General features: G+C 36.7%; 1 protein-coding gene across 6 annotated transcripts; it reads left to right on the top strand.

The window, feature by feature from the left end:
• Nucleotides 1-1,800: 1,800 nt before the first annotated feature.
• On the top strand, nucleotides 1,801-24,841 carry LOC129575793 (uncharacterized). Of its 6 annotated transcripts, XM_055459857.1 has the most exons (9): nucleotides 1,801-1,820; nucleotides 2,077-2,181; nucleotides 9,147-9,694; nucleotides 9,868-9,997; nucleotides 19,496-19,885; nucleotides 20,017-20,744; nucleotides 20,914-21,063; nucleotides 21,188-24,044; nucleotides 24,244-24,841. In XM_055459857.1, exons 2-9 carry the CDS (start codon nucleotides 2,171-2,173, stop codon nucleotides 24,380-24,382), a joined length of 4,953 nt encoding a protein of 1,650 aa, XP_055315832.1. In that variant the 5' UTR covers nucleotides 1,801-1,820; nucleotides 2,077-2,170; the 3' UTR covers nucleotides 24,383-24,841. The 6 variants fall into 6 exon arrangements, with proteins under 6 accessions (XP_055315832.1, XP_055315831.1, XP_055315833.1 ...); XM_055459856.1 differs by lacking the exons at nucleotides 1,801-1,820; nucleotides 2,077-2,181 and adding an exon at nucleotides 5,047-5,129; XM_055459858.1 differs by lacking the exons at nucleotides 1,801-1,820; nucleotides 2,077-2,181 and adding an exon at nucleotides 5,227-5,243.
• The last annotated feature ends 146 nt before the right edge of the window (nucleotides 24,842-24,987 follow it).

Genomic DNA, 24,987 nt, shown 5'->3' with positions numbered 1-24,987 from the left:
ATGTAAGTCAAGTGAACAGACTGAAGCACTGGTACACATTTATAGTAGATTTTAATCCGTGTAAAAAGGTGAATCAACTTTTGTGAATAGATTTTGATGTTTTGTTGTGTATAATTATATATATATATTTTTTTCGGTTCACATTCGATTCGAGAGTCATTTCTTTTTTTTATTCGTATTTTTTGGTTGTTGCGTGGTGATATTATGTCTCTGTCGACCAAAGATTTGAATTCAGCTTGAATTACTGCGAAAAAAAAAGGTTACGAAAAGTGTGTGTGGTACAGAACGAGTTGAGTCGATGAGCCATTTATGTGCGGATATTCACAGAGACTGACAACGACGACGAAGACGACGACAACGGCGGCGGTGACAGGAAAAGACACAAAAATTCCGTTATACAATTGTCGCGAGCATCGGTGTGATGCTGCTCAATTTTAATGACGTGCTACGAAAATTGTGTGTTATGATAATTGTGAAAAAGAGACAAAACGATAATCGCATAGCCAAACCAAATATATATGTACATTTGCATATATGGTGAATTTTCGGTCTGCCAAATCGAATGATGTGTATGTTGTTCATTGTTGAGCTATTGTAAATGTGTTACACCACTGAAGATACACACAGCAAATCAAATATATATGTACGTATATATCGAATGTGGATGAATCGAGTAAAAGATTTTCAGTGCGATAAAATTCAGTGAATTTTCGGTCATCTGTAACAAAAGAAAGAACTGTCCGGGGCACAAACACACCGCAAATTTTGTCCGTATTAATTGCGTCAATCATCGTTGTTGTGATAAAACGTGCATCGTTTGCGGGCCCATTCCACGACCTATTTCGAGACATCAGTGTTTGTTTAATAGCATGATCGGTGATTTCTCGCGACGACGACGACGACTCGAAATCTCATTTATTGTACGCAAATTGATTACGTGCACATTCAGGCGGTTATGTGATTAAAAGTCGCATCGGTCCAGTAGTACAAAAGAGTTACATAGTCATAATCAAAATCGCCGCGACTCAAGTTGATTGTTTTTTTTTTCTGTCTTCTTCATATATTTTTGTCGGTGGTTTTTCTCGGTTCCCTTCTTTCAAAAAATAAATAAATAAATATATCGCTGCTTAATATATTGGCAACTAGCGCCCGCCAACAAAAATTCTGTATTCTGTGTGGAAAACGGTATTGAAACGCGAATCGGCCGTCAATGACAGTGTAATTACGAAAAATCATTCGGTCAAGTCCAAAAACATCTCGCAAACAGAAGTTTTTTCTTCGTTGATCGCTTGGCTGTTATTCTTGTGTTAGTGTCTTTGACACACTGTTGCTATTGCTGGTGTTTTTGTGGTCACGGCTCCTTGTGTTCGCTGAGTAACTGTTTTAATTCTCGACGCGTTTTTTTGTTTGTTCATTTTTATCATTACAATTATTTATATTCTTGTGCCCTTCCGCCAGTGTGTATTTCGTACGGCCAATTTTTTCCATTGTGCACACAAGCCACTGTTCTTCATTTGTTCGGTGTTGCAACTTGTTGTTGCTGTTTTAAATTTTCATTCAAGTAGAAATTGGGTGTGTGTGTGTGTGTGTTTGTGTGTGGCTCACCTACAATATGTCGAATCAATGCCGTAACTGTGGTCGGGATGTTAACAACAATTACACTCCGTACACCAATGCCTATGGGAATAAAACCAATGCCAAAAACGATTCGTCAAGTTCAAAAATATCGAATTCCATATCTTCATCATCGTCCACGTCGCTGTCTCAGCAGTCATCATCTGTAGCGGCTGGTACGTCAGCTACTGCAACAATTGCAACAGGTAAAAGAAGAAGAAGAAAAATAAAAATTTGCAAGCAAAGTTCAACCTTTCAACATTTTACGACAGCACATGGCTGGCGAACGTGCCAAAAGTAGCATGCTATGTTTGGTGTTTTCTTTCTTTCTTGCCTTTTTGTTTTAGTTCCAGTAACTGCAGTGTAGTTCTTTCTTCCATTGATTCTGTTTTTTTCTTCATTTTTTTTTTTTCAATATGGATGCATGCTTTCCACTCCTTTTCCGACGGAAAATTTTCTTAGCCAAAGTTATGTTTGGAACAGTGGGTGCTATCAATGAACTGAGAGAAAAGGAACAGGCTGAGAAGAATAGCACTGCACGAGCTGGTCGACGACAATGATTTTCAGGTTTTAGTCATCAAATTATCGTTAACATTTTCCACATTTTTTTTTGCACTCTCCTTTTGAAAATATATATGTATTTGATGTGTTGCGTAAAGAGTCTAATCGTTAATTGGCCGCTATGCCACTGCTCTTGCTCTTGTATTAAACGTTACACCAAATCGCACATTATAGATACATAATAATCAACGAAAGAAAAAAAAATGTAGCAGCAGAGATACAGAGATATTTTTTTCTTTGTTGGTACAGATGGAGAGATGGGGATATATTGAAAAATTTGAAAGCATCCTTATGCTATGCTCTTCCTGAGAGTTCATTAGGATGCATGGACTTTGCGTTCTTTTTATTTTGTACATTTCATGGTATGTGTGTGTGTGCATACCCGCAAATCGCATCGCCCAACATCCATGGATGTTCCAACAGATATTAATTTGAATGGAATTAATGGGAGATTTTGCGAGAAAGAACACTTTTGAGCTCATAAACACTCTGTCCATAATGCATTAACCAAATGCATTATATAGAATACAGAGCGACACATAGAGGAAGAGAGAGAGAGAATTAAAGAGTAACACTTCGTTTTCAACAGCTGCGTCGGTGTGAGTGTGTGTGTGTGTGTCGGTTATGTGCCCTTAATTTCGTTAATTAACTTTTTGCTTTTGATTACTTATTCACAACGTGACAGAAATTTCAGTGCGTGTCGTTGCCTTTTTTTCTTGACATCGGTTTCGGTTTAATTCTTTTCTTCTTCTGACAACAACGCGCTGAATCATACACAATAAATTATGGGAGAGAGAAAGAAGGACTGTATACCAATCTATATGCACTATGCGGCCAAATTAAAAACTTGAAACAGCATTAAATATACATGTATACACTTGCATTTATTTCAGGGTCTAAAAATGAATTGCAATGATTTGATTTTGTAGCCGGGATATTTAAGTTCTGATCTTCTGATTAAGATAACACTTTCAAGAGCCCACTTCATTTTGACTCAGACTCTTTTCCTTTACAACAATTTATAAGGTTCTCTCAAGGATGAACGCCGTTTGGAATTCTTAAGTATCATTTTATCCAATTCCCAAAACCTGCATATTCTAGGTACATTTTAAACACATTATCTGGTATGAGTTGCGTTCCATTCAACGACTACGGCACTTGAAAAGAATCCGACACTCTTTTATAGACAACGAACACTTCTAGCGAAATGAAAGTAATAATTGAGTGAATGAATGATTCTTGTTTCGTGTGCTGTGCTGGTTTTTTTAGCACTACATGAAATGTAGAGCTACTAATCTGCTTCTTTTTTTTTCTTAATACTTTTTGAGTGATGAAACGAATTATGGTGAATTTGAATTTTATGCTCATATTTTTTATTTAATTTAAAACAGGTGCACTAACGACAAATAAGTGCACAATATCTCGAAGCGCCAATCAAATTTTTTATTATCAAATGTTGTTTGAAAATTACATTAATTTTTCATATAATATTTTCTGAGTCTTGACCAGAATTAAAGTGATTTTAGATTCTATGCTCATATGATTTATTTAATTTAATCCAAAGGCAGTAAATTTTCAAAAAAGAGATGAAACCAAGGTGTTGTCATTCATTTTGCAAATAAATATATTACTTCAAACTTACTTTGATGAAATACATTTCATGTAGTGCGCCAAAAAATAGTTTGTTGTGAAACAACAAAATAGATTAAGTAACTAAAAACTCAAGAATGCAGAGCGGAGCAAAGCGAAGCTCTGCGGTCTTGTTTTTACCTTCATTTCTTTACCTTTCGTCCATTCGATTCAATTGCACATTGAAATGGAAATCTACAGCGAATCGCTGATTTATTCCACTTGAATTTGCCCACTTTACATGAAGTCATTTTTGGTGGAGTGAAGTAAAAATAGGATGAAAAAGAAAAGAAAATCAAACTTGACTTGTGCACTTACACTCATCACCATCAAGTGGTCTTCAGGTAGATAGATAGATGATTTGCTGTACCTCTCTGATTTGCTGCTGAATGAAATTAGACACGACGTGCAAGCATACATTGTAACTAATGATCAAGTTAATGTTTTTTTTTGTTGTTGCTGCCGTTGTTGTAGCTGCTTGTCGTATTAAAAATGAACACAAATCACAAATGTGTAAGCGATAAATCTTCAAATCGAATCATGCATATTTTTAAATGATGAATTGACCAATTTCACTTCTTCTTTCTTTTACATTGTATTGTATTGTGGCCGATGTCATATTTCGCTTTGATGATGATGACGTTGTCGCTGTCATTTGGTCGGCTATACATTTTCGAGATCAAAACCAATTGGCACGAGCGCGTTTGATTGGTTTTCCTTCTGACAACATTCTCTTAGGCCCAAGTGCTGTTCCGTTGTAATGTACAATTTGTTGTGTTTGCTTTTTCTACTCTGCTCACACTTGGATGGTCACTTCATCGTCGTTGTTGTCGTCATCATCATCATCCGGTTATGTGTCGCTCGTTTTTTTTTTTTGAGGCGATAAATTAATGCGAAAGGAAGAAGAAATGATTCTAGAGAAAGACAGAAATGCAAACATGCTGCTTGGATATTTTTTTTTAAATCAGTTGTAGATGTTGCGATATCTCTATATCAGTTATTACTTAGATCAAGCCACATTCGAACATGTTTCTTCGAACGCGTATTAATTAGAGAAAAGACAAACAAAAACCAAGAGAAACCAAAATCTACAGAAACGCGTCGCGTTTTTAACGGAGTTTTATTAAATCGGTGTTATTTTTTCTGGATTTGACTCGAAATTTTATTCTTTTTTCTGGAAGTGATTACGGTTCTTTTTTATCATCGCAAAATTCTCAAACCGTCGTGTTCTTTTCGCTTGAAAGTCATGTGTTCCAGATGGTTAAATTTTCATTCTTAATGAGTGAAGTGCCAGAAACCAGCCGAAATTCATCGAAACGAATTTTGTAGTTAATTTTCTCTTTTTAATTTTCTTTGTTCGTTCGTGAACTGAGAAAAATCGCGCAATTAAATAATAATTTTCAACAAAATATGCAACCTAATCATTTTTAAGCAAAAATGTACGGTTTGTTTCTTCCATCAATAAGTCTGTTGTGTGTGTTTGTTTTTTGTTGTTTTTGCAAGTAATTTGCCTAGCGGAAATTACCCTGAGTTTATATAATTCAGTTTGAATTCGGTTTTTGTCAACCGCAGGAAAAAAAAAAAGAAAGGAGAAAAAAAACCGTTGGATAATATAATATTGGTTTGTAGAGGAAAAATGCTGTCGAGGAAGTGAATAAATTGGTTGTTGTCTGCTTCATTAGATTGAGTGAAGTGTCTTTTTTCTCTTCTTTTGTTTATTTGTTTGTGTGAATCTCAGAAAAGTAGCTAATATGTGACTCAATTTGGATCATATGAGACGTGACTTATGATTAATTTTGATCATCATTAATGAGACGCGTGATACTTGCGGCAATGGTCAGCGAATCAGTTTTTTCTCCAGTTCGTGCATGAAAGCAATAATGGTTTTTCTTCTATTTTCTATCGCAAAAAAAAAGTATTTAAAATGGTGCGCCAATTTTGTGCACATCACCATTGGCTGGATACAATTAAGATTAATAGAAAATCGGTATCAAGAAATATGTAAATGTATAATTGCTAATTGCAGAAAAGAAAGAAAAACTTTCCACTCATTAACGTTCCATTAATGATTTTGCATGAATGGATTTGGTGTATTTTTGTCTGTGTGTATGATTTTTCATTGAAACAGGTTGGATTCGTGTGTGATGCCCACACACGTTCGAAATCTTACTTTACATAGATTTCCATCCATAGTGGGATTACTTATAATCTCTCTTTCTGTGTGCTCGAAAAATTTCGTTTGGCCCCGTTAATCGTATGTGACGTGATGTGAGGTGATTGACTGGGAATTTTTGTTGATCATAAAAGTGAAATTGCGCCTTATGCAAAAAACAACAACAACAACAACCAAACTAAAACCCGAAAGCGGATGTTTGTGACGATGATTGTTGTCTGGTGGATTGAAAGAAATGTTGTGGCAAAAGATGAATTGAAGTCACGCTGCTTTCGGTATAGATTAATGATATTTTTGTCTGCACTCTTCGACTTAGCGAACCCAAAATCGGCGATGTCGATCGACGGTGACCAAACAATTTTCTCTTGAATGCGCAATAAAAAAAATTCCGACGAGACGAGAGAATGTTGGTGGTGAAATGAATGGGAACAACGAAAAAGGGCAAAGAGACCGATGGACTTGGTTGTTGCCAATGTGTACATAAATCGTAATGAACCACAAACATCACACAAATTACCAACAACAATCATGAAAAAAAAAAACAATACTTTCAATTCTTAATCTAAATCGAAAGCTCTAAATGCTAGACACAATCAAAATCAAATCGAATCAGCCATTTTATGTGATGGTCAGAGCAAAAAATTGCAATATTATGGACGCAGTCGTTATTTAACAGAAAGTAAACAATCAAAACAATGTTGAAATCAATAATTTTATTGCAGCAGAGAAAAGGAAAAAAAAAGCAACACAAACAGACCAAACCCAACCAAATCAAATGAAAAAAAATATGGTTAAATTAAACAAAAGCGCCTAGCGAGAAAGAATTAGTACGTGATTATGCCAATGAAACAGTAAATTGGTTTGATGGATTCATAGATTGTGGAGTCGCCGATTGGTTTGTTTATTTTGTTTTTATTTTTTCATTCGTTTTAACTGTTGAAAGACAAATGAAAAACAAATCATTTACGTCTCGATAAGCTTTTATGCTTAATGCGCACATGAAATAAAAACGTGAAGAAAGCAAATAATAAAATTTGTAATAGTAGTTGCTATTCCATAGCAGAGAATCTAGTTATCGCATTGCTGGCCATTTCATAATTTAGAAACTGCATGCGAAACGGCGTGCATTTCATGTTACTTTGTGCATGTGTAGATGTGTGTGTGTGTGTGTGTGTGTGTGTGTATGTGTGTGAGTGTGTGACAAGTGGAAGAGAAGAAACGATTTTCCAGAATGTGAGCGCCCGTTTCGCCTTGAGTTATGAGGACCGATGAATATACAAAAGTATTCTTCTCCCTCTTTGGCTATCTTTCTCTCTTGCGCTATATCGTTTCTTCGTTTCTTTTTATGCTCGTTTGAAGATCTGTCTGGATTTCTAAACAGAATTCTTATCTAACCAGCTTGGCAACGGCGGCAACAGCCATCATAATGCGAGAAGGAAACAAAAAATTGGTCAAGTGATGTTCGAGGCATGACATGAGGGCAACAAAAATGAAACAGAAAGTAAATTAAACAAAATTATGCACTTGCATTTCTGTTCCCTGCTTCATTCTTGACATCTGTGTTAATATTTTCGATGATTGTGTGAACCGAACGCTAAGAATTCCGCGCATTTTGTTGACATCATTGATTACAAAATGCTCACCATTTCACGCAACACAATTAAAAACTCATATGAACGCATGTGGCTTCAACATCAAATGAGTCATATAGCGTAACTCAAATTAAATTTGATGAAATCATTTTATATATATACATATATATACACATATTTAAGCCAATTTTCGATTTCGCCGAAGCTTTTTTCATTTAAACATAAATTATGCGCAATGGCTTTTTAATTACTTTGTTTTGCTATTCGAGAGCGATGTAGAAAGAAATGTGAGGCCATTTCCGAAATACGCATTTGTAATTGATATCGATTGGTTGTGCATTTGTATTAGTTCGCACACCATTTGATTGGCAGCGATGGGCGACTACACACCATATCATTTCATGCAGTGTGTGGGCAATTTTTCTGTTTGATGCGTGAGCGATTTGAATGTTTGTACTCGCAACTATTTACATTTCTAGTTTGATATTGTATGCGCGTCTCATTCGACACCATAATCATATATCGGTGGCTCAATTCGAAAGAAGTGACTTTTGCAATGCGACGCATTTTAGGGCAACAAACTCCAACGATTCAGTGTGTACGTTTGCACGGTGCAAACGTAATTCACATGTGACTTATTTCTCTCTCTCCCTCGCGCTCCCGTTCGCTGTGTGCCGTTTTGTTTATGCGCGTCACAACCGTTTAAGTGTAATTTATTGACGGGTTGATGATTAATCGATGATATATGTGGTCGAGCACTGGCACAGTTTATATCTCGGCCAAACAATTCATTGCATAAGCGTTATCAAAATTATTATTCATCATTGTAAACGATCATAAATATTTTTTATGCGGACAATGCAGAAAAAAAGCACAAACACACACACACATTCAACTGGGTTTTATCAATCAGTTCACGCAAAAAACACATCTACACACACTAAGTCAGATATGTGCTTATTTTTCGCATCGCATGACTCGATTGACATCGTTCATGATGTAATAATGAGCACACAAAGCATCGTAAACAAAACTCAAATCAATGATGACAATATGGTCCAACTAATGCAGATGATGCTAGCATGTGCGCGTCACACATCCACATGTGGCCGCGTCCATCAAACCATTGTTTTCGAAACAAACTGCCGTTTCCCATTTCACATTTAAATTCAAATTAAAATTTGTTCGTAACATTTAAAAAAGCACAAACGAATTTCGAAACCATCACATTAACGAAAATTTAATGAATTTATTCAATCGCAATCGAAAGATCTACTGCCATCTTGTTTATAAAACTCTAACGCTCGTAACGACCCATTGCCCTGAAAATGTCATTTGAATATGCTGAATCAGTAGCAACTTTAAGTGTCGATTTAATAATAAAAAACTAATTCATCTCTGTTTTTTTTTTCGTGTCCCAACGAGTTGCCTTTTCGAAATAGAGCAATTTTTTCAATGACCCTCTTCCATCTATATCGATGCAAATTAACATCTATCTTATCTGATAACATATTCCGAAACAAACAACTTGACATTTTAAATGCGATTTTTTTTCTGCCTTTTTTTTTCTATTTCAGGAGTGGCTTATTTACAGATATTCTTCTAGTTTTAATAGTATCAATCACATGCGTACAAACCAAAGAGATAAAAAATTCATCCGATTTTCAAGAAATTTCCGCAACAAATCACACATCCACAGTAAATTCATCCTCATCGGATTCCAATTTCAACAACAATCATGCACTCGACAATCACACTTGGTCACATCCATTTACTGACATTTCCTCTACGATAGACACAACAAATATCAGCATTGATATTGACAGCAAACAAATTTCGTCACATAAAAATGCCAGTAGCGATGCACAACTTCCACATTCAAAATATTTCATAAATAATCGTGATCAAATTGAGATTAGCAGCGACAATGAATTGACTAAATCCGAATTGCCAGCACCCATCGAAAGTGAATTTCAATCAAACACCGTCCACACCGAACAAACAACCGAACGAAATGGCAAAGAATCCAATATTTTACGATCTGCATTACGAGTTGCGGCTCGACAAGGTTTAGAGGCTATGACCGAACTGTACGATAAAAAAGAACCAAATCTTATAAGAAAAGGTGAGTTGAACAGAATCATACCGTCGTCCTTTATTCTTCCAAATGACAATTATGTGTTTACTGATATTACGATTAAGATTTCTTTATTCATTTTTTTTCTATTCTCATTTTAAATTGATATGGTGCCGAATAATTGAGGGAAATTGTTGTTTTTTTTTCCTTTCAACGCTTAGGTTTTTTTCTACCAAAAAATCATCCGGGAGCCAAGTTATCCGAATTCAGTTCACCCATATCAGAGGAGGCTCAAAATAGTTCCAAAGCAGCTTTTGCTGCTATTTTTGCCGCAAAAAAACTCAAACACAAGTAAGGCAAACTCTTTCACCTTTTCCTCTCCATCTCTATTCCTTTCTCGTTCGATTGTGACCTAGTCAAAACCGAAAAAAAAAAAATTGTTATATGGCTATTCATTTCTTTTTGGTCGCTTTCAAATGATTTCCACCAATGTGTTAATTAAAGAAGCGAAATCGAAGCCAATCGCATGTAATTGAATGACCAAATAAAATTTGGTCAGTGATCTTCACAAGCAGGTATAGTCTTTTTGCTCGTTGGACAGATTGATGGTGTTTTTTTTTTCTTCTGTCCGTGTGTATCCAATTCCAAAAAGGAATGAAATCCAATCTCACTACGGTTGAATTGAGTGCATGAAGAAGACGAAGAAAAAGAAGCAAGCACTAAATTCAAAGTGAAAGTCACTTAAAACCCTACAGATTTCCCATCGGTTTAAGCATATGCTTTTTTTTTCTCTTTTGACAAGATTAATATGTGAATGATTCAAAAGCAACAAAAAATCAACATGGAAATAAAAAAAAAAATTATAAATGGAATTAGAAAACTATCACTTTCAATACTGAAGGCGCGATGAAACCGAAAATATACACACCATTTGCAGATGAATGAAGAAAAAAATGCGACGAAATGGCCACGAACGTGGACGACCAAAGGCGCTGAAATTATATGTGTTGCATGTCGTTTGGCATTCACGTATATCGGTTGAAGAGAAGAAGAAGAAAAAAACGATGATAATAAACTAGCTTATTGTTTTATCTACTAGTCACCATCACAATAACGGTGCTGTCCAAAAAGTCATGATTTGAATATGATTTTGCAAGTGAGTCGCTTCAATAATAAACAAAGGAAAAAAAAAACAACAAATTCCAACATTTTTTGTTTGAATTTATCGGTGCATTCACGATTTATATGCGATGGAAACCGTTGTTGATGATGTACACGATTCCTCTGGTAAAATTTCATAAAACAAAAGCCTTCAAGCACCGTGTGAATGTGCGGGTTTTCTTCTATGTTGCTGCAGTTGTCTCAAAACGATCGAAACGACTATGGACAATTGAAAATTACCATAGACCATCAAATGATTCGTGCAATGCGAACAAGCAAAAGGAAAAAAGTCGTTAATTCTCTCAACACAATCAATTCAAATCCCAAAGGACTCTTATTCGAACGCGGTACCGATCAACCGACAGACAAAATCGGCGAATCCAATGGAAAATTCTATCAGAAATTTGAAATATTCAAATGAAGCGCGCACGAGAGAGTAGTTATCGTTGTCGTCGTCATCATAATCGCCGTTGTCGTTGTCATTGTCGTTGTCGTCGTCATCATCGCTTAGACCGTCGCCCAAGTAGAAAGTCAAATGATGGAAGATCGAATACCGTTCACATTCTCTTTTCTCATCGTTCGCTCTTTCTCTCACTGGCTCGCTCGTTCATAAGTTCATTTGTTCCAAAGACCCCTTTGAAATGCAAATAATGCTTTCGGTTTGTTTTTTTTAGGTGTGTACTCGTCAAAAAAGGTGTCAAACGTTCAAATTAATTTACACGCGTCTTTTTTTTTCTTTCTCTCACGATGATTGTTATTTTTTGGCAAACAATTAACGGTCAATGTTTTACCAATTCATTTTTTTTTTTCTCGAATGGAATTTGTGCATTTAAAATGGTAAAACATTATAATTAAATTCCACCCAAACATAGAGACATCTTGCTTAGTAAATGGCCAAATCAAACGGCATTCTTTCGCCATGATTTGTCGGAATCGAAATGATTCATTGACAATGTTTCCGCACCAATTTCGACGAAAACAATCGACAAAAATGGCATGATTGACATACTCTTATTCGACACAATAGCGAAATTATGCGTATTTGCATTTTCTTTTTCTCTTTCTTTCTGTTCATCGCTCGTGGTATTCGTTTCGTCTATCCGCGTTTAGTCACGAGCACTGTGTTTGTGGCTAGTACATCTAGGGAACACAAATGGCAAAAATTTGTGGAAATCAAGTCAGGTAATTTTGTCAATTGTACGCAAAATATTTTCGACTCATTCTCTCACTCTCTCGTGCGCACACATACGCCCTGAAATGATGCCGAAAAGAAATGGCTTTGCATTTTGGTAAATTAGTTTTGGTAAGCGGGCTTTCTTTCTGTTTGCAAACATTTAAATTCAATGTTGACTGGAAAAAATTTCCATTTAATTTTCTGCTTCTCTCTGGTTGTTTATACGTTTTTTTTTTTTGGTGCGCGATTTGAATCTGAGAGAGATTTTACGTTGCTTTAGGAAGAAAAGGAGCAATTGTCATATGAAATGGTTGGATATAAATGGTTTTTGATATAGCCACTTATACTCACTTGATAATGATCGTGTATTTTTTTTTTTTGAATAATGGTAAAAAATCGAAAGCGCTTTTCAACTCTTATTTATATATCATTCACGTACTCATTTGGGTCGTTCAACTACTTTTTCTTCTTTTCTTCTTTGTTATCTTTTGTATGCTTGCCGTAAACAAAACAGAAAATAAAAACATGACTATTTTTCCCATCAATATTACCTGCAAAATCGAGACAATCGTATTATTAAATCGAGTGGAAAAGAAAACATACATTACCATTATATTTACTGGTGAGCCATTCGACGCAGACGTTACAAATCAATTGATTTTTGTCGATGAAATCATGAATATGCTTAAATTTCACTGCACTTAAACGAAATTACCTGTTCCAATCCGATACGATTGTTGGCGTCAAACTCTCACTTTGGCGCTTCAGATTCTCGGCAATTTCTGGTTTTTTTTTTTTTTTTTTTTGACAAAGTGCCGTGCTAATCAAATGAAATCGAAATTAAAACCAAAAGCGAAAGTTTTGATGGGATCACATGCTAACACACCTCCTGTATGTACTGCTGTGATGAAAAAAAAAATATATACATGAAATGAAATTAGTTCATATTCACAGAGCCACATGAAGTCAAAAAAAAAACAAACAAATAAACAGAAAAAAAATTGAATCATGTATATTTTATACAGACTGATTAATTAGTGGATTGTCTTACTTTCGATTTCCATGAGTTCTGTGTGCCTTAACACGTTTTTACACACGCCTTGGCACTCTCTCACAATGCTAACACTGCTTACGCATTCATAGCGTATTATCACATATATATATATATTAAATGTGTATGCAAGTGAACAGCACCCAACAGCAGAAAGAGAACGACGAAGAAAAAAAAATGCGCACACACCGGAGTTGTGATCGTATCTTTTTGATATATTCAAATCGACCGAACCTTAAACACACATCAATAATTGTGTCTACACACAATTCGATTTCCTTCGTGGATGGATTCACCAGCCAGCACACGAACGAAGAAAAAAACCACAATATTTATTTGAATATAATTATAGTAATCGGAATTTTATCAAGTTTGCGATTTGATATGCAGTCAAAAAGATTACATGGATTCACAATGCGTGAGTGCGCACGGTGTACGACGCCTGAGCAAAAGCAAAAACAAAACACATACAATACAGAACGACGAATCAAAGCCAAAACATACCTTAATTTACAGAGACTATGAACCATGAAATTATACAACAAATATCTTGGCGCAACAAAACGCAAAGTGAAGAATTGTATGCTATAATTTGCACATTTCAAGCGCATTCAAGTCTTTATTATTATTTTTTTTGCCTTCTATCGAGCAACCGAGCACAGAATGAGTTCAATTATTGGATACAAAGGCGAAATTCGACGCGACTTCCAAATTGATAATTTCGGGGTACTTACGGTGACGACGATGAAGCGAAAAAAAAAGAGAGAAAAAACATTACGGAACAATGTACAATGTACGGAGAAATGTGAACGAATTTGGTTTTGTTATTGTCAAGATGCAAATAAAACATATTCTTATGCCAATTTTGGCGGAAAATGCGGTAAAACGCGTTGCTCATGTAATGCGTATTAGCCCCGCCGCGCATTTCATTGCTCTCTTTTTCGTCCTCTTCTTCTTCATCTTTTGAATTTTATGCAATCCATATCGTTTGCACCAGCTCTGGGAATTCCGACATGTTTTGAGCTCACTTTTCGATTGGTTCTTCACTTTTCTTTCGCCCAATTTTTGCTCTAGCAGGTTTTTCGATGCTGCTGTTGTGCTATGGCTCCTCTTTTCTTCTTTCTTCTCTTGTCAGCGAGTCGAAAAGAAAAACGAAAGTTCCTAATTCGATTCACTATTTCAATACACAAGTAAATTCACATGTGCCGGTTTTTGTTGTTGTTGCTTCTTTTACTCGCTAATTTCATGCAATAAACGGCATATTCTCACAGTTTGAAAATGCTCTCTGTGCAAGCTGATCGAATTTTAGAAAACTTTCTCGAGACCAGTAACAATCAAATTAGCGTTGACCGAAACGCTTCTTTCCTCACCCATTCCAATTGGTTGTTAGAAGACATGGAACATGGGCGCGTGATAGTTGTTGTTTCTTTCTCGTGTGCTTCTTTTGGTTGTTATTACTTTTGATGTTGTTCGACTTTGTATACAAAGCTATCAATTATGTTGAGAATGTATGTACATTTGCGAAGTGATGCTTGATTGTTTTCACTTCTTGAAATGCAGATCACATATTGAAATTTAGCTAAGCATAAAAATCAAATGCGAGCGCCCCTATTGAATTGCCGTTTCTAATGGCATCTCTCTCGCTTACTAGTCTCTCGTTGAAAATTCCAATTGAACTATTACTTGCCATGCGAGAGGTGTTCAGTTTGTTCAACTTTGCAGGCGACACGCTGCTGGGTAGATAGATAGATAGATAGAGAGAGTGAGCCAATATAGAAGCACACGTCGACAAGGGAATAGCAGAAAAAGTCAAAGTCAATTTGCAAATATTAAAAATTAACATAATAATCCGTTGCCAGACCACTGAAAACTCAACAAATTCACTTGGTTTGACAGATTGAAGAAGCGAGAAAAAAAAATTTGATGACTTGCGTCTCATTCATAGTCACGACACGGCGCCTTTGTTGAGCGCGTATGCAGAGAAATTCTTTCATTGGTGATTAAAAGTTCCAAATTGGAGTTAACGAATCATTTTAATATTTATTGTTTATGAATTTGGCGTGTATGCCGTTGTTCATACTTTGTTGTTGTTGTTTCGTTTCTTTTTCCATTCCATTTTATGAAATATAATTTAGTAGATTGGCTTTCTACAGATTGGTGTATGAATTTCACTGTCGTTTTGAGCGCGTGAATCGCTTGTTTCGTTTTAATTTAATTTCTGTGTGAGTATTTGTGTGTTTGTCTTGCATTAATCGCTCCGCTAAGCGAAAGTTGTATTATTATTTTAATAATTTTCATTTTCTTATTGCGGTTTCGATTCATTTTTTCACGTTGAGCACTTCTGTTTGTTTTCGTCAGTTGCCATTTTGCTTCTTCTTCGTCTAGTTTTGCTGGTGGTAAACACATTTTCACGATTGCCGTGTAAGGTCAGATGACATTACATCGGTCGTGGATGGCTTTGGCTTTGGCTTTGATGCTATTGCACTTATATCTAGAGAAAGTGTTTTATGAAAGACAAAACATGAATCGCGCGACCGAAACCCGCACCGCGCGCACAACAATAATATTATCAGCAGTAGCAGCAGCAAAGCATAACAGCAGCTGTTACCATTTTTCCCATTCGTACGGTTGTTTCGTACGGACCGGTGGTTGATTGGTGCCGGCATTCATTTTCATTTGCCACTGGTGAATCGCACTGAGTGTGTGGCAAAAAAACAACGGGACAGAGAGAAAGAACGAAGGAGAGAGAGAGAGAGAGAGAGAGCATCCAAATGGCAAATGTATAAATTCAAACAAAACGCTTAACGAAACTTGATAAAATAATGCAATTTTTTATATGCAGCACGTACGTAGACACACACACACGCTCAGATTTTAATCAGCTTCAGTTTGTAGTTTAGCTAAAACTCGTCTCCATTACATCTATTTTAATTGTGATCTGTATCTCTTTGGTCGACAGCTCATGCGTTAGTCCAATGTGTAGATGGCATTTGACAAACAATGGTTTCAGCACAACAATGTGGTATGCCATTGTGATGTGTGTTTTCCACACATATCCGATTGTCCACTGCATTGAACGACTGATAGTGAGTGAGAGTGAGACAGAACGCATCACACACAAAATGCAAACCGATTCCGTTTAATTAAATTTAATCAAAATTAAAAGAAAGCGCTTCTGAAACTGATAGTGGTCAACCCGTAATGAGGAAATTGGCTTTTGATATGAATCGCATTTTCGCTTTTCGCATTGTGACCGATGTCAAATTATCTATGAATGGTTTCATTTCATGCATAATTCAATATGCGAATCAGTCCCAGCCAGAAATATACAATACTATGCTCAACACGTGCACACACAAATGAGATGAAAAACGAGAAGGGAAACCAAAAACAACAACAAGCTCAAAAGTAACAAAATATGCGAAGAGGAAATATCTCTTAGAAAAATGGATTCAGTAGTAGTAGCAGCAGCAGCAACAGCAACAACAACAACAACAACGATAATGAATATCGTTTGTTAGAATTGGCTCTCCAGTTGTTCCACCCCAATGACGATCGTGCACAACGATTGCACTATTTCATGGTCAGTTTACAAAGCAGAGCCATTCCAAATGTAAACAATTCGCTTAATCGAAAGGAGCTAATACGAGCAAATTAATTCTGTGCCAAATATTTCGGAATCAATTTAGATTATAGTGTACCGATAAGCATTTAGAGCATAATGGGTATGTAATGGATTTGTTTTGATTTCGTTTCGGTTTTCGGTGATATTTTTATGTTGTTTTCGCTTCGCTTCGCTTCTTCCTTGATTAACTTATCGAAACATGTAGCATTTGGTCGAAGATTTGGCATTCAAATAAAAAAAAGTGATCATGAAATCATGAAATCAACGTCATTCGCGTGGAACAAATTGGGAAAAGAGTTGATGTAGAGTGAACGGGTTTTTCCTCTTAATCGTTATCGGGTTTGAAGGACTTTATTCGCTCATTAACTCATATAACAGACACATCTTCCGTGAGAAGAAGCATAAAGCTTACAATTTTTATAACGAACAACAGCAACGGCAACAGTAGTCACAGTAACTGCAGAAGAAAAGAAAAACTGACAATTAATGCGAAATGCAATCTAATGCTTAAAATATGTAACAACATTATTCGCGGCTGCAGAAATGAACAATCAAATAAACCATATGCATTCTTTGGTTGAAGCTTACATAAATTTGTTTCCTTGTCGATATCTTGTTCAATGCGCAACTTCTCACGGAAACCACACGTATTCCAAACGCATAATAATCTGAGTATGTAAGAGAGATTATGAAAAAAAAAACTACAACAAGCACACATACACACAGCCATCGCAAGGAATTATCATTATGTCTGAATGGAAAAACCGAAAATAGTAAAACAATACTTTACATACTCGTGTTCGACATTTGATTTTGGTAATGTCATTTCCTCATTTCCCACGGTGTAACCATCCAATTCCCAATCGAAGAGAACACGAAAATGGTGTTATTCATTCTTCAATTTATTACATATCGATGAAACAACATTTCACCGAAAACGATTTAGTCACATCGCATTACAATGGCGCAGATTTTTTTTCTTCTTCTTCAACTTCATTTCGTTTCTGCTTTTTTTCCCTTTCTTATTGTTCGCCCTTTTTTTATGTTCAATTTTCGGAATGCCGCTTTCCAGTGAATCACACCGAAAAAGGTGCCCGCTACCTGTTGCTCTCTATAATTACCAGCGGATTTTCATTTTCACGCCATTACCAAAAAAAAAAAAGATTCATGACTTATTTTGAGCGTACACCAACTGGCTTGATAAATTGCCCGATCACATATGGCTTTTGACTGGTTTTTTTTTGTCCTCAGTTCTGGCTTAGAGAAAGCTTTATCAAGCAGTGTTGAAAAATGCAAGTTTCCAACCGAAAATTTGTATGTGCCGCATGTACACACATCCATATTTTATATAAATTTATCATTTATTCACGCAAAGAATCCAAGAAAAAAAAAATGAATTGCGCTGTCATAAATCGTTGGCAGATTTAAAGCAACTGTTCACCCTTTTACTGCAATAAGCGAGCAAAGGAAAAACTGTTGCCAATTTAAAATTTACAACGAATCTCGATGCGGTTAGAAAAAAAAGAAGAAGAAATTGCGGGATGATGACGATTAAGATGAAAACACTTTCTCCTTCGAAAAAGACGAGTTTTAGCAAAGCTCTTCGAATAGCTGCAGCTGCAACGGCAGCCGAGAATTCGCACATACCAAATCCAGATAGTTGAATAATTTCATCATAAACAATAACACTCGAAATATAAACTACTTTCATGGAAAAATTTCTCACTGCCATGGTGCACCAGCCGCGGCAGCAACGGCGGAGCTTCGTGGCATTTTTCATTGTTGATTTTTCGTTCATTCAATTGTTGCTTCTGATTTGGCTACTGCTGTTGCATGCCATTAAATTCCGTTTTATTCGTGATTTTACTTCTGGATGTGTACATCATCACGCTGTCTGTTTTCCGTTTGATAAATTCATGTAGCTGGAAATTACATCGCGTTTATTTTACGGACGTTAGTAAATAAAGAATCATTTTTTTTCTAGCGTTCAGTGGATTTTCTAAGCGATAAGCCATTAAGCACCAAAAGACCATCCAAACAATTTTCGCGACCATTGAAAAAATCGAAGCATGCAGCAAATGATGGAAATTTAGCTGAATGAATTGTGCGCTGACTGGCTGGTTTATTGTATCTCTCTCTCTCTTTCTCTCCCGTCTCTCCCACCGCCGTTCGTTTGCTCAGTCGTTCGCACTCTCGCCCAACATTGCGAGATTGTGTGTGTTTGTGTGTGTCTCTTCAATTGGAAGCGTGTGTTCACACAAAGGTCGACCGAACCATTCAGTTGAGTTGAGCTGAACTGAATGTTTATGAGTATGAGCCAAAGCTGCGATTCCACTTTCTCCATACTTTATAAATAACAGCAGCAAACAGTGTATAGTATTTAAACAGCTTTAAACTGTTAGTTCAGACGGATGTGCGTTGCGCTTCGTTGAAATAGTTTTTAAAATGTAACGAAAAAAATGAAGAAATAAATCGTGCGGCCGACGAAACGAGAGTTAAATGAATTTGCTTCTCTGGTTCGACTCGTTCGATGTAGCGATCAATTTATTTCGTTTTTATAAAGTGAGTTGTTGTGGTACAATACTAGAGGACAGCAGTAGCTGTTTTTTTATTTTTAAATGAAACAAATGCAATAGCTTTAAAAATACCAATCATATTTTAAAACGCATATATTGTGATATTATTGCAGTTGAGCTTCTTTGGATTTGTGTTGGACGATTGGTTTTGATGATTTATTCTGTGTGTGTGTGTGTGTTTTTTTTTTTAAGAAAAGAGATATATGATTCAAATATTCAAAAGTGATAACGGAAAAAATATTCTTTTTGTGATTTATTTCAGTCTAAATATAGACTTTTCGGAGAAAAGCCGTCAGACACCACCGAAAATTTCGTTGCGTCGGACATCGTTGGAATCATTTTGTTCACCACGAGAACAACCATTTTGCTCGCCGCTTACACGACGATATCGAACACACGATGGCACATGTAATAATGCAAGGAAAGGACGTTGGGGCGCCGCCAACATGCCATTCAATCGTTTTCAGTCACCCGCCTACGCGGATGGCATCGAAGAGTTGCGGCAATCAACTTTAGGCGGACCATTGCCATCGCCAAGATTCATCAGTCTCATGGTGCACGGTTCAAAGGAAAGCGATTCACCAGTCACATTGATGCTAGCACAATGGGGCCAGTTCGTCGATCATGACCTAACTTCTACATTACAACCGAGGTGATTATTTTTCTCTCATTAAAAATGATTTCAAATTCAAATGTTATCAACACATCGCAAAAACTATGAACAGTTTCATTTCCTGCATCGATTAAATACTCATCCATTATTTTCGTCTTTTTTTTTTTCAGATCAGTAAATGGTTCTGTTCCACAATGTTGTGGCGTTAGTGAGCTACATCCATCGTGTGCTCCGATCAGAGTTCCAACCGATGATCCATGGTTAGCTCCATTTGGGATTCGTTGCTTGGAATTTTTGCGATCAGCACCAGCTCAACGACGTGATTGTTTGCTGTCATGGCGTGAACAAACGAACCAAGTCACTTCATACTTGGACGCCTCCACCATTTACTCAAGCAGCGAAAGAAGTTCAGAACGATCGCGTCTATTTACAAATGGTTTACTGTTGTATGGTCGTGGGCCACCGAGAGATGATGTTTGCCTACGTGGTGCTTTAGCCAATCAATGCATTCGAGCGGGCGATTTGCGAAGTGGCGAGCAACCTGGCCTATTAGCAATGCATCATACATGGGTGTTGGAGCATAATCGAATCGCAAACAATTTGGCTGACATGAATCTACACTGGAGTGATGAAAAAATCTACCAAGAAACTCGACGCATTATTGGAGCAATGGTGCAACATATAACATACCGTGAATTTTTGCCTTTGGTCTTAGGCCGAGAAGTGTGCAAATTGTTTGACTTAGAATTACAAAACACTGGCTATTACACGCAATACGATGTACGCACCAATCCAACCGTGGCCAACTCATTTTCAGCAGCTGCATTCCGTTTCGGCCATTCACTCATACAGAACACTTACATGAGGAGCACACGGAATCATGAATTTTTAGACAATAGTAAGTGTTTGAAAAATAATTTTCCAATTTTGCGCCCACCTTCTGAAACACATTGAAGTGTTTTGTGGAGAAAGCATCTTTAAAACAATCTTTTTTAAGACAGTTTACAAGAGTTTGTTTACCACATGAAATTCAATGTACTCATCAAAGTGTAATTAATTTCCAATAGATGTAACATTACATGAAGAAAATTTCAACGGTGACATTGGTAGCGCTGGATCTTTGCATCGATTGCTCAGGGGATTATCCATTCAACGGGCCCAAAAACGAGACGAATTTATTACGGCCGAGCTCACAAATCATCTGTTCCAATCTGGCTGTAAGTGTTGATGAGCTTTTGAAATGAGTTTTCAGTAATTATTTTTCTTTCGGTTCGTTAGCCAAGGCAAATTTACGAGAATTGCTGTTCTTTCTCTTTTTTTTTTGGTGAATTTATTTCTTAGCATTCCCATTCGGTTTGGATTTGGCGGCGATAAACATTCAACGAGGTAGGGATCATGGGCTGCCTGCATACACTCAGTGGAGGGAACCGTGTGGTTTAACAGCAATAATCAATTGGGACGATTTAGAGCGAGTTGTCGGGCCAAAATCCGCGAATCGCATGCGTTTAGCGTACAAAAGTATAGACGATATCGATTTGTTTGTAGGTGGTTTAGCTGAGCGGCCAGTTGTTGGTGGTTTAGTTGGACCTGTATTTGCTTGCATTATTGCGCAGCAATTTAGCAATTTGCGTAAAGGTGATCGTTTTTGGTATGAAAACGGTGATATCGAATCGTCATTTACGCCAGCTCAGCTTCAATCGATTCGGCAAGTGAATTTGGCGCAGGTGATATGCCGAGCGCTCACCAGTGGAACATTGCAGCCGCACGTATTTTTGCCACACACTGTGTCAACGAATGAACGACAACTGTGTGGCACAGGTAGCTTAACTCCGATCGATCTCAAGCCGTGGTTGGAACGAGATCCATTCTTAAAAAATACTCAAAGTGCAAACGAGTCCACGGTGAAGGTAAACAATGGCCAAGCGATGAAACCGCCGCACATTCAAACGATCAATGCGAATGAAAAAATTATTATCAAATTAGACCTCCCACAATCACAGGACAATCCAATTGACATACGTAACGAAGACGAACTATTTAGTGTAAACGGAACCGTTGTCAATAACAAACTTGACCTAGACACCACTCGAAGCCATGCCACCGTTCTAAATCGACTACCAATCGATGTGACAAACAAAATTAACACACGACCAAAGACACAAACAAACAAAAAACCAAAAACGACAATGACAACAACAACGACCATCCGATCACCGACAACAAAACGGACAAAAAAACGAAATAATAAAAATCACAACCGACGCAAACATAAACGAGACGTGACAAATGATGATACTGTTGTGAAAGCTCGCAGTTCAATCGTTATAAAAATTGACAAACCGACTGAAGACGGTGTGAGTACGCATAAAACGCCATTTAATGGCGCTACTTCAAATAACAAACGACGCATTGACAAAGAAGATTCGCGAAAGGTGCTTGGCAAGGAATATGTAATTGTAACACCCGATCAAAATGCCTTTGACATTGAGATCAAAATCAAGCCAAAACCACCGAAAAACGAAAAAATTATTGTACCGACAAATGCAAATGGCCAATTGGCTGACGTTCATGCTACATATTACAATGATTATGCGACAGCGACGGCGACGACAACCAAACGTCCTCATCAATTCTATCAAATTGCACAGCCATCATTTTCAGATGGCGGACAGTACGGTGTCAGTGCACAAGACGAAATTATAAAACCACAAAAACCGACCTATGACGAAACATACGAAACGATATACAACGGACTTATTGTGAAACGGACTACGACAAAAATACCAACGACAACGGCAAAGACGACGACAAGACGCCCATACGTTATTTACAATGTGCAACAGAACGAATACACTCCTGACACATACTATACGACCAAAAAACCATATTACACGACAAAACGGCCGTTCTTTAGCTACGGCGAGTCGAACATTCAAAATGACGATAAACCATTCTATTCATATCCGACTGTTCAAAATACAGACGCCTCCAGTTACTATTCTTCGAATAATGCGAATAACAATAATGATAATAATAATCATGATGAATTCGTATCGTCCATTCAAAATTCGAATCCATACCAAACGAAGCCACAGCACAATCCACCGTATCTGAGTCGACCGAGTGCTACAAAACCATCATCACTCAATAATCATAATTACGGACAATTTGATGACGACGATCATACACACAATGTACGACCTCAAAATAATTATCAAAGCTCTAACTATTATGGGCCAATTTATCTAGACGATTTTTCGACAAAACCACCTGACAAACTCACAACAACATTTATCGTTCATTCGGATGATGAAGAGTACTTGGATACGGGCTACGGTGGCTCAGGTTCAGTAACAACAAGTCGACCACACGATTTTACGACATTTTATACCGTGCAAACAACACGAAAAAAGAAAAAAACCACTAGACCGACAAGAAAACCGAGACCAACACGACCGACACGACCAATACAACCGGCTTATGGCCAAAATGACGAAGACGATGAAGACGAGGACGATGATGACGATGGCTATTTCAATCCAAGTTCAGTTTTCTCGAATCTTGTGAGCACATTCAACGGCTACTTTGGATCGGGAAGCACAACGACACGGAAACCATATATAACGCAACAGGACGAGAATTTTTATACATATCCATCGTTACCCACAAATGATTTCCCATACTCACGCCAACCGAGCAAAAAGGGCAATGATGATAATGATGAAGAAGAAATCGAACGATCAAAACACGCACGTAAAAGACGCAACAGTGACATTAATGACGATTACGAACAAACCACATATCCGGCAGCCGTTAATGTTAACTATAACGATGACATTGCCGATGACTCAGTGATTGCGTTTGATCGCGATGGCTACCTAAGACCCGAATACATGAACTACGATTCACATACTAATGCAAAACTTTACTTTGACGTAAACTCAAAAATTGACACACGACACTTGCATACGTCCAAAACACACGAAATAACCAATGTAACGAGATATCAACCACCATTCAATGATTATCGTGTACATTATTTGCTCAACGGACACTATGAAAATGCGAGACATCACAAACAAATTACCACACTGACCGACAATAACCGAAACAGAGGACAATCCGTTCGCATCGGAGTTTCAGACATCAATCAACCAATTGGTTTGATCCCATTAAATGTCCTTACCAAACCCGAAAGGTAAACAATTCAATTGCTTGGATGAAAAATAAATTGTATTGACTTGAAAGAAATTGAGCATTTTAAAATGAAAATAAAGAAGAAAATTGCTTGCAAAAAGAACATGAAAAATCAATTAATAAAAAAAAAAACTTAAGAAAAATGAAAGTAAATTTAAATTTTTCGATTTATTCTTCTTTTATTTTCAATATTTGGTTAGGCCGGATAATTGGGTTATGTACGATGCAATGCACAAAGTGCCGTTGCCACGAATGCCACAAATCACATCCGAATATGAGGAGAATAGCAACGAAATGCCACGGCCAATAGCTATCCAACGAAATGCGCCAGCTGCCTAAACACACTTCTTAGACATTAAGCATTCCTTATTTTCGATTGCACTGATTTATTTAATTCTCTTGGTTCTCTCTTGTTTGTCCATATTTTTTATCTCTACTCATTAATAATTCTTTTTTTTTATCGTTTCTTTTCATTTTTAAATATACCGTTAACATGCACAAACATATTTCTACTATATTTTGTTTTGTCATATTTTCAATTAAATTATAATACGTTACATTTATTGTATTTTCCTACATGAGAATGTATTATTCGTTCTTTATTGCATTAATTTAAATACACACACATTATCCACATGAAATGAAAGAGAAAAAGAAGAAGAAGCAGCAGCAGAAGGAAGAGAAGTGGGAAAAACACGGAAACTGCGATTTATAATTACTATTTAATTTGTTTTCTTATCTTTATTATTGTCATTAATTTATTGAATAACTCAAAATACATACTTTTTTCAGTTAAAATTGTGTGCGTTTTTTCTTTGAATTTTATTTTATTCGTTTTAATGGAGTAACACCTGTAACGAAAGTCTTGCGACAAAGATTTTGTGTCCGCATTCGGTTAATTCTCAAAATATTTAAAATCGTATGCCTAGATAATTAAGTTTGAT

This window comes from Sitodiplosis mosellana, unplaced genomic scaffold (assembly GCF_009176505.1).
Source record: "Sitodiplosis mosellana isolate CC-2019 unplaced genomic scaffold, AAFC_SMos_1.0 Smas_scaffold_6167, whole genome shotgun sequence".
Classification (NCBI taxonomy): Eukaryota; Metazoa; Arthropoda; class Insecta; order Diptera; family Cecidomyiidae; genus Sitodiplosis; species Sitodiplosis mosellana.
Note: the sequence above shows the minus strand (reverse complement) of the source record. Positions and strands in the feature narration are given on the sequence as shown.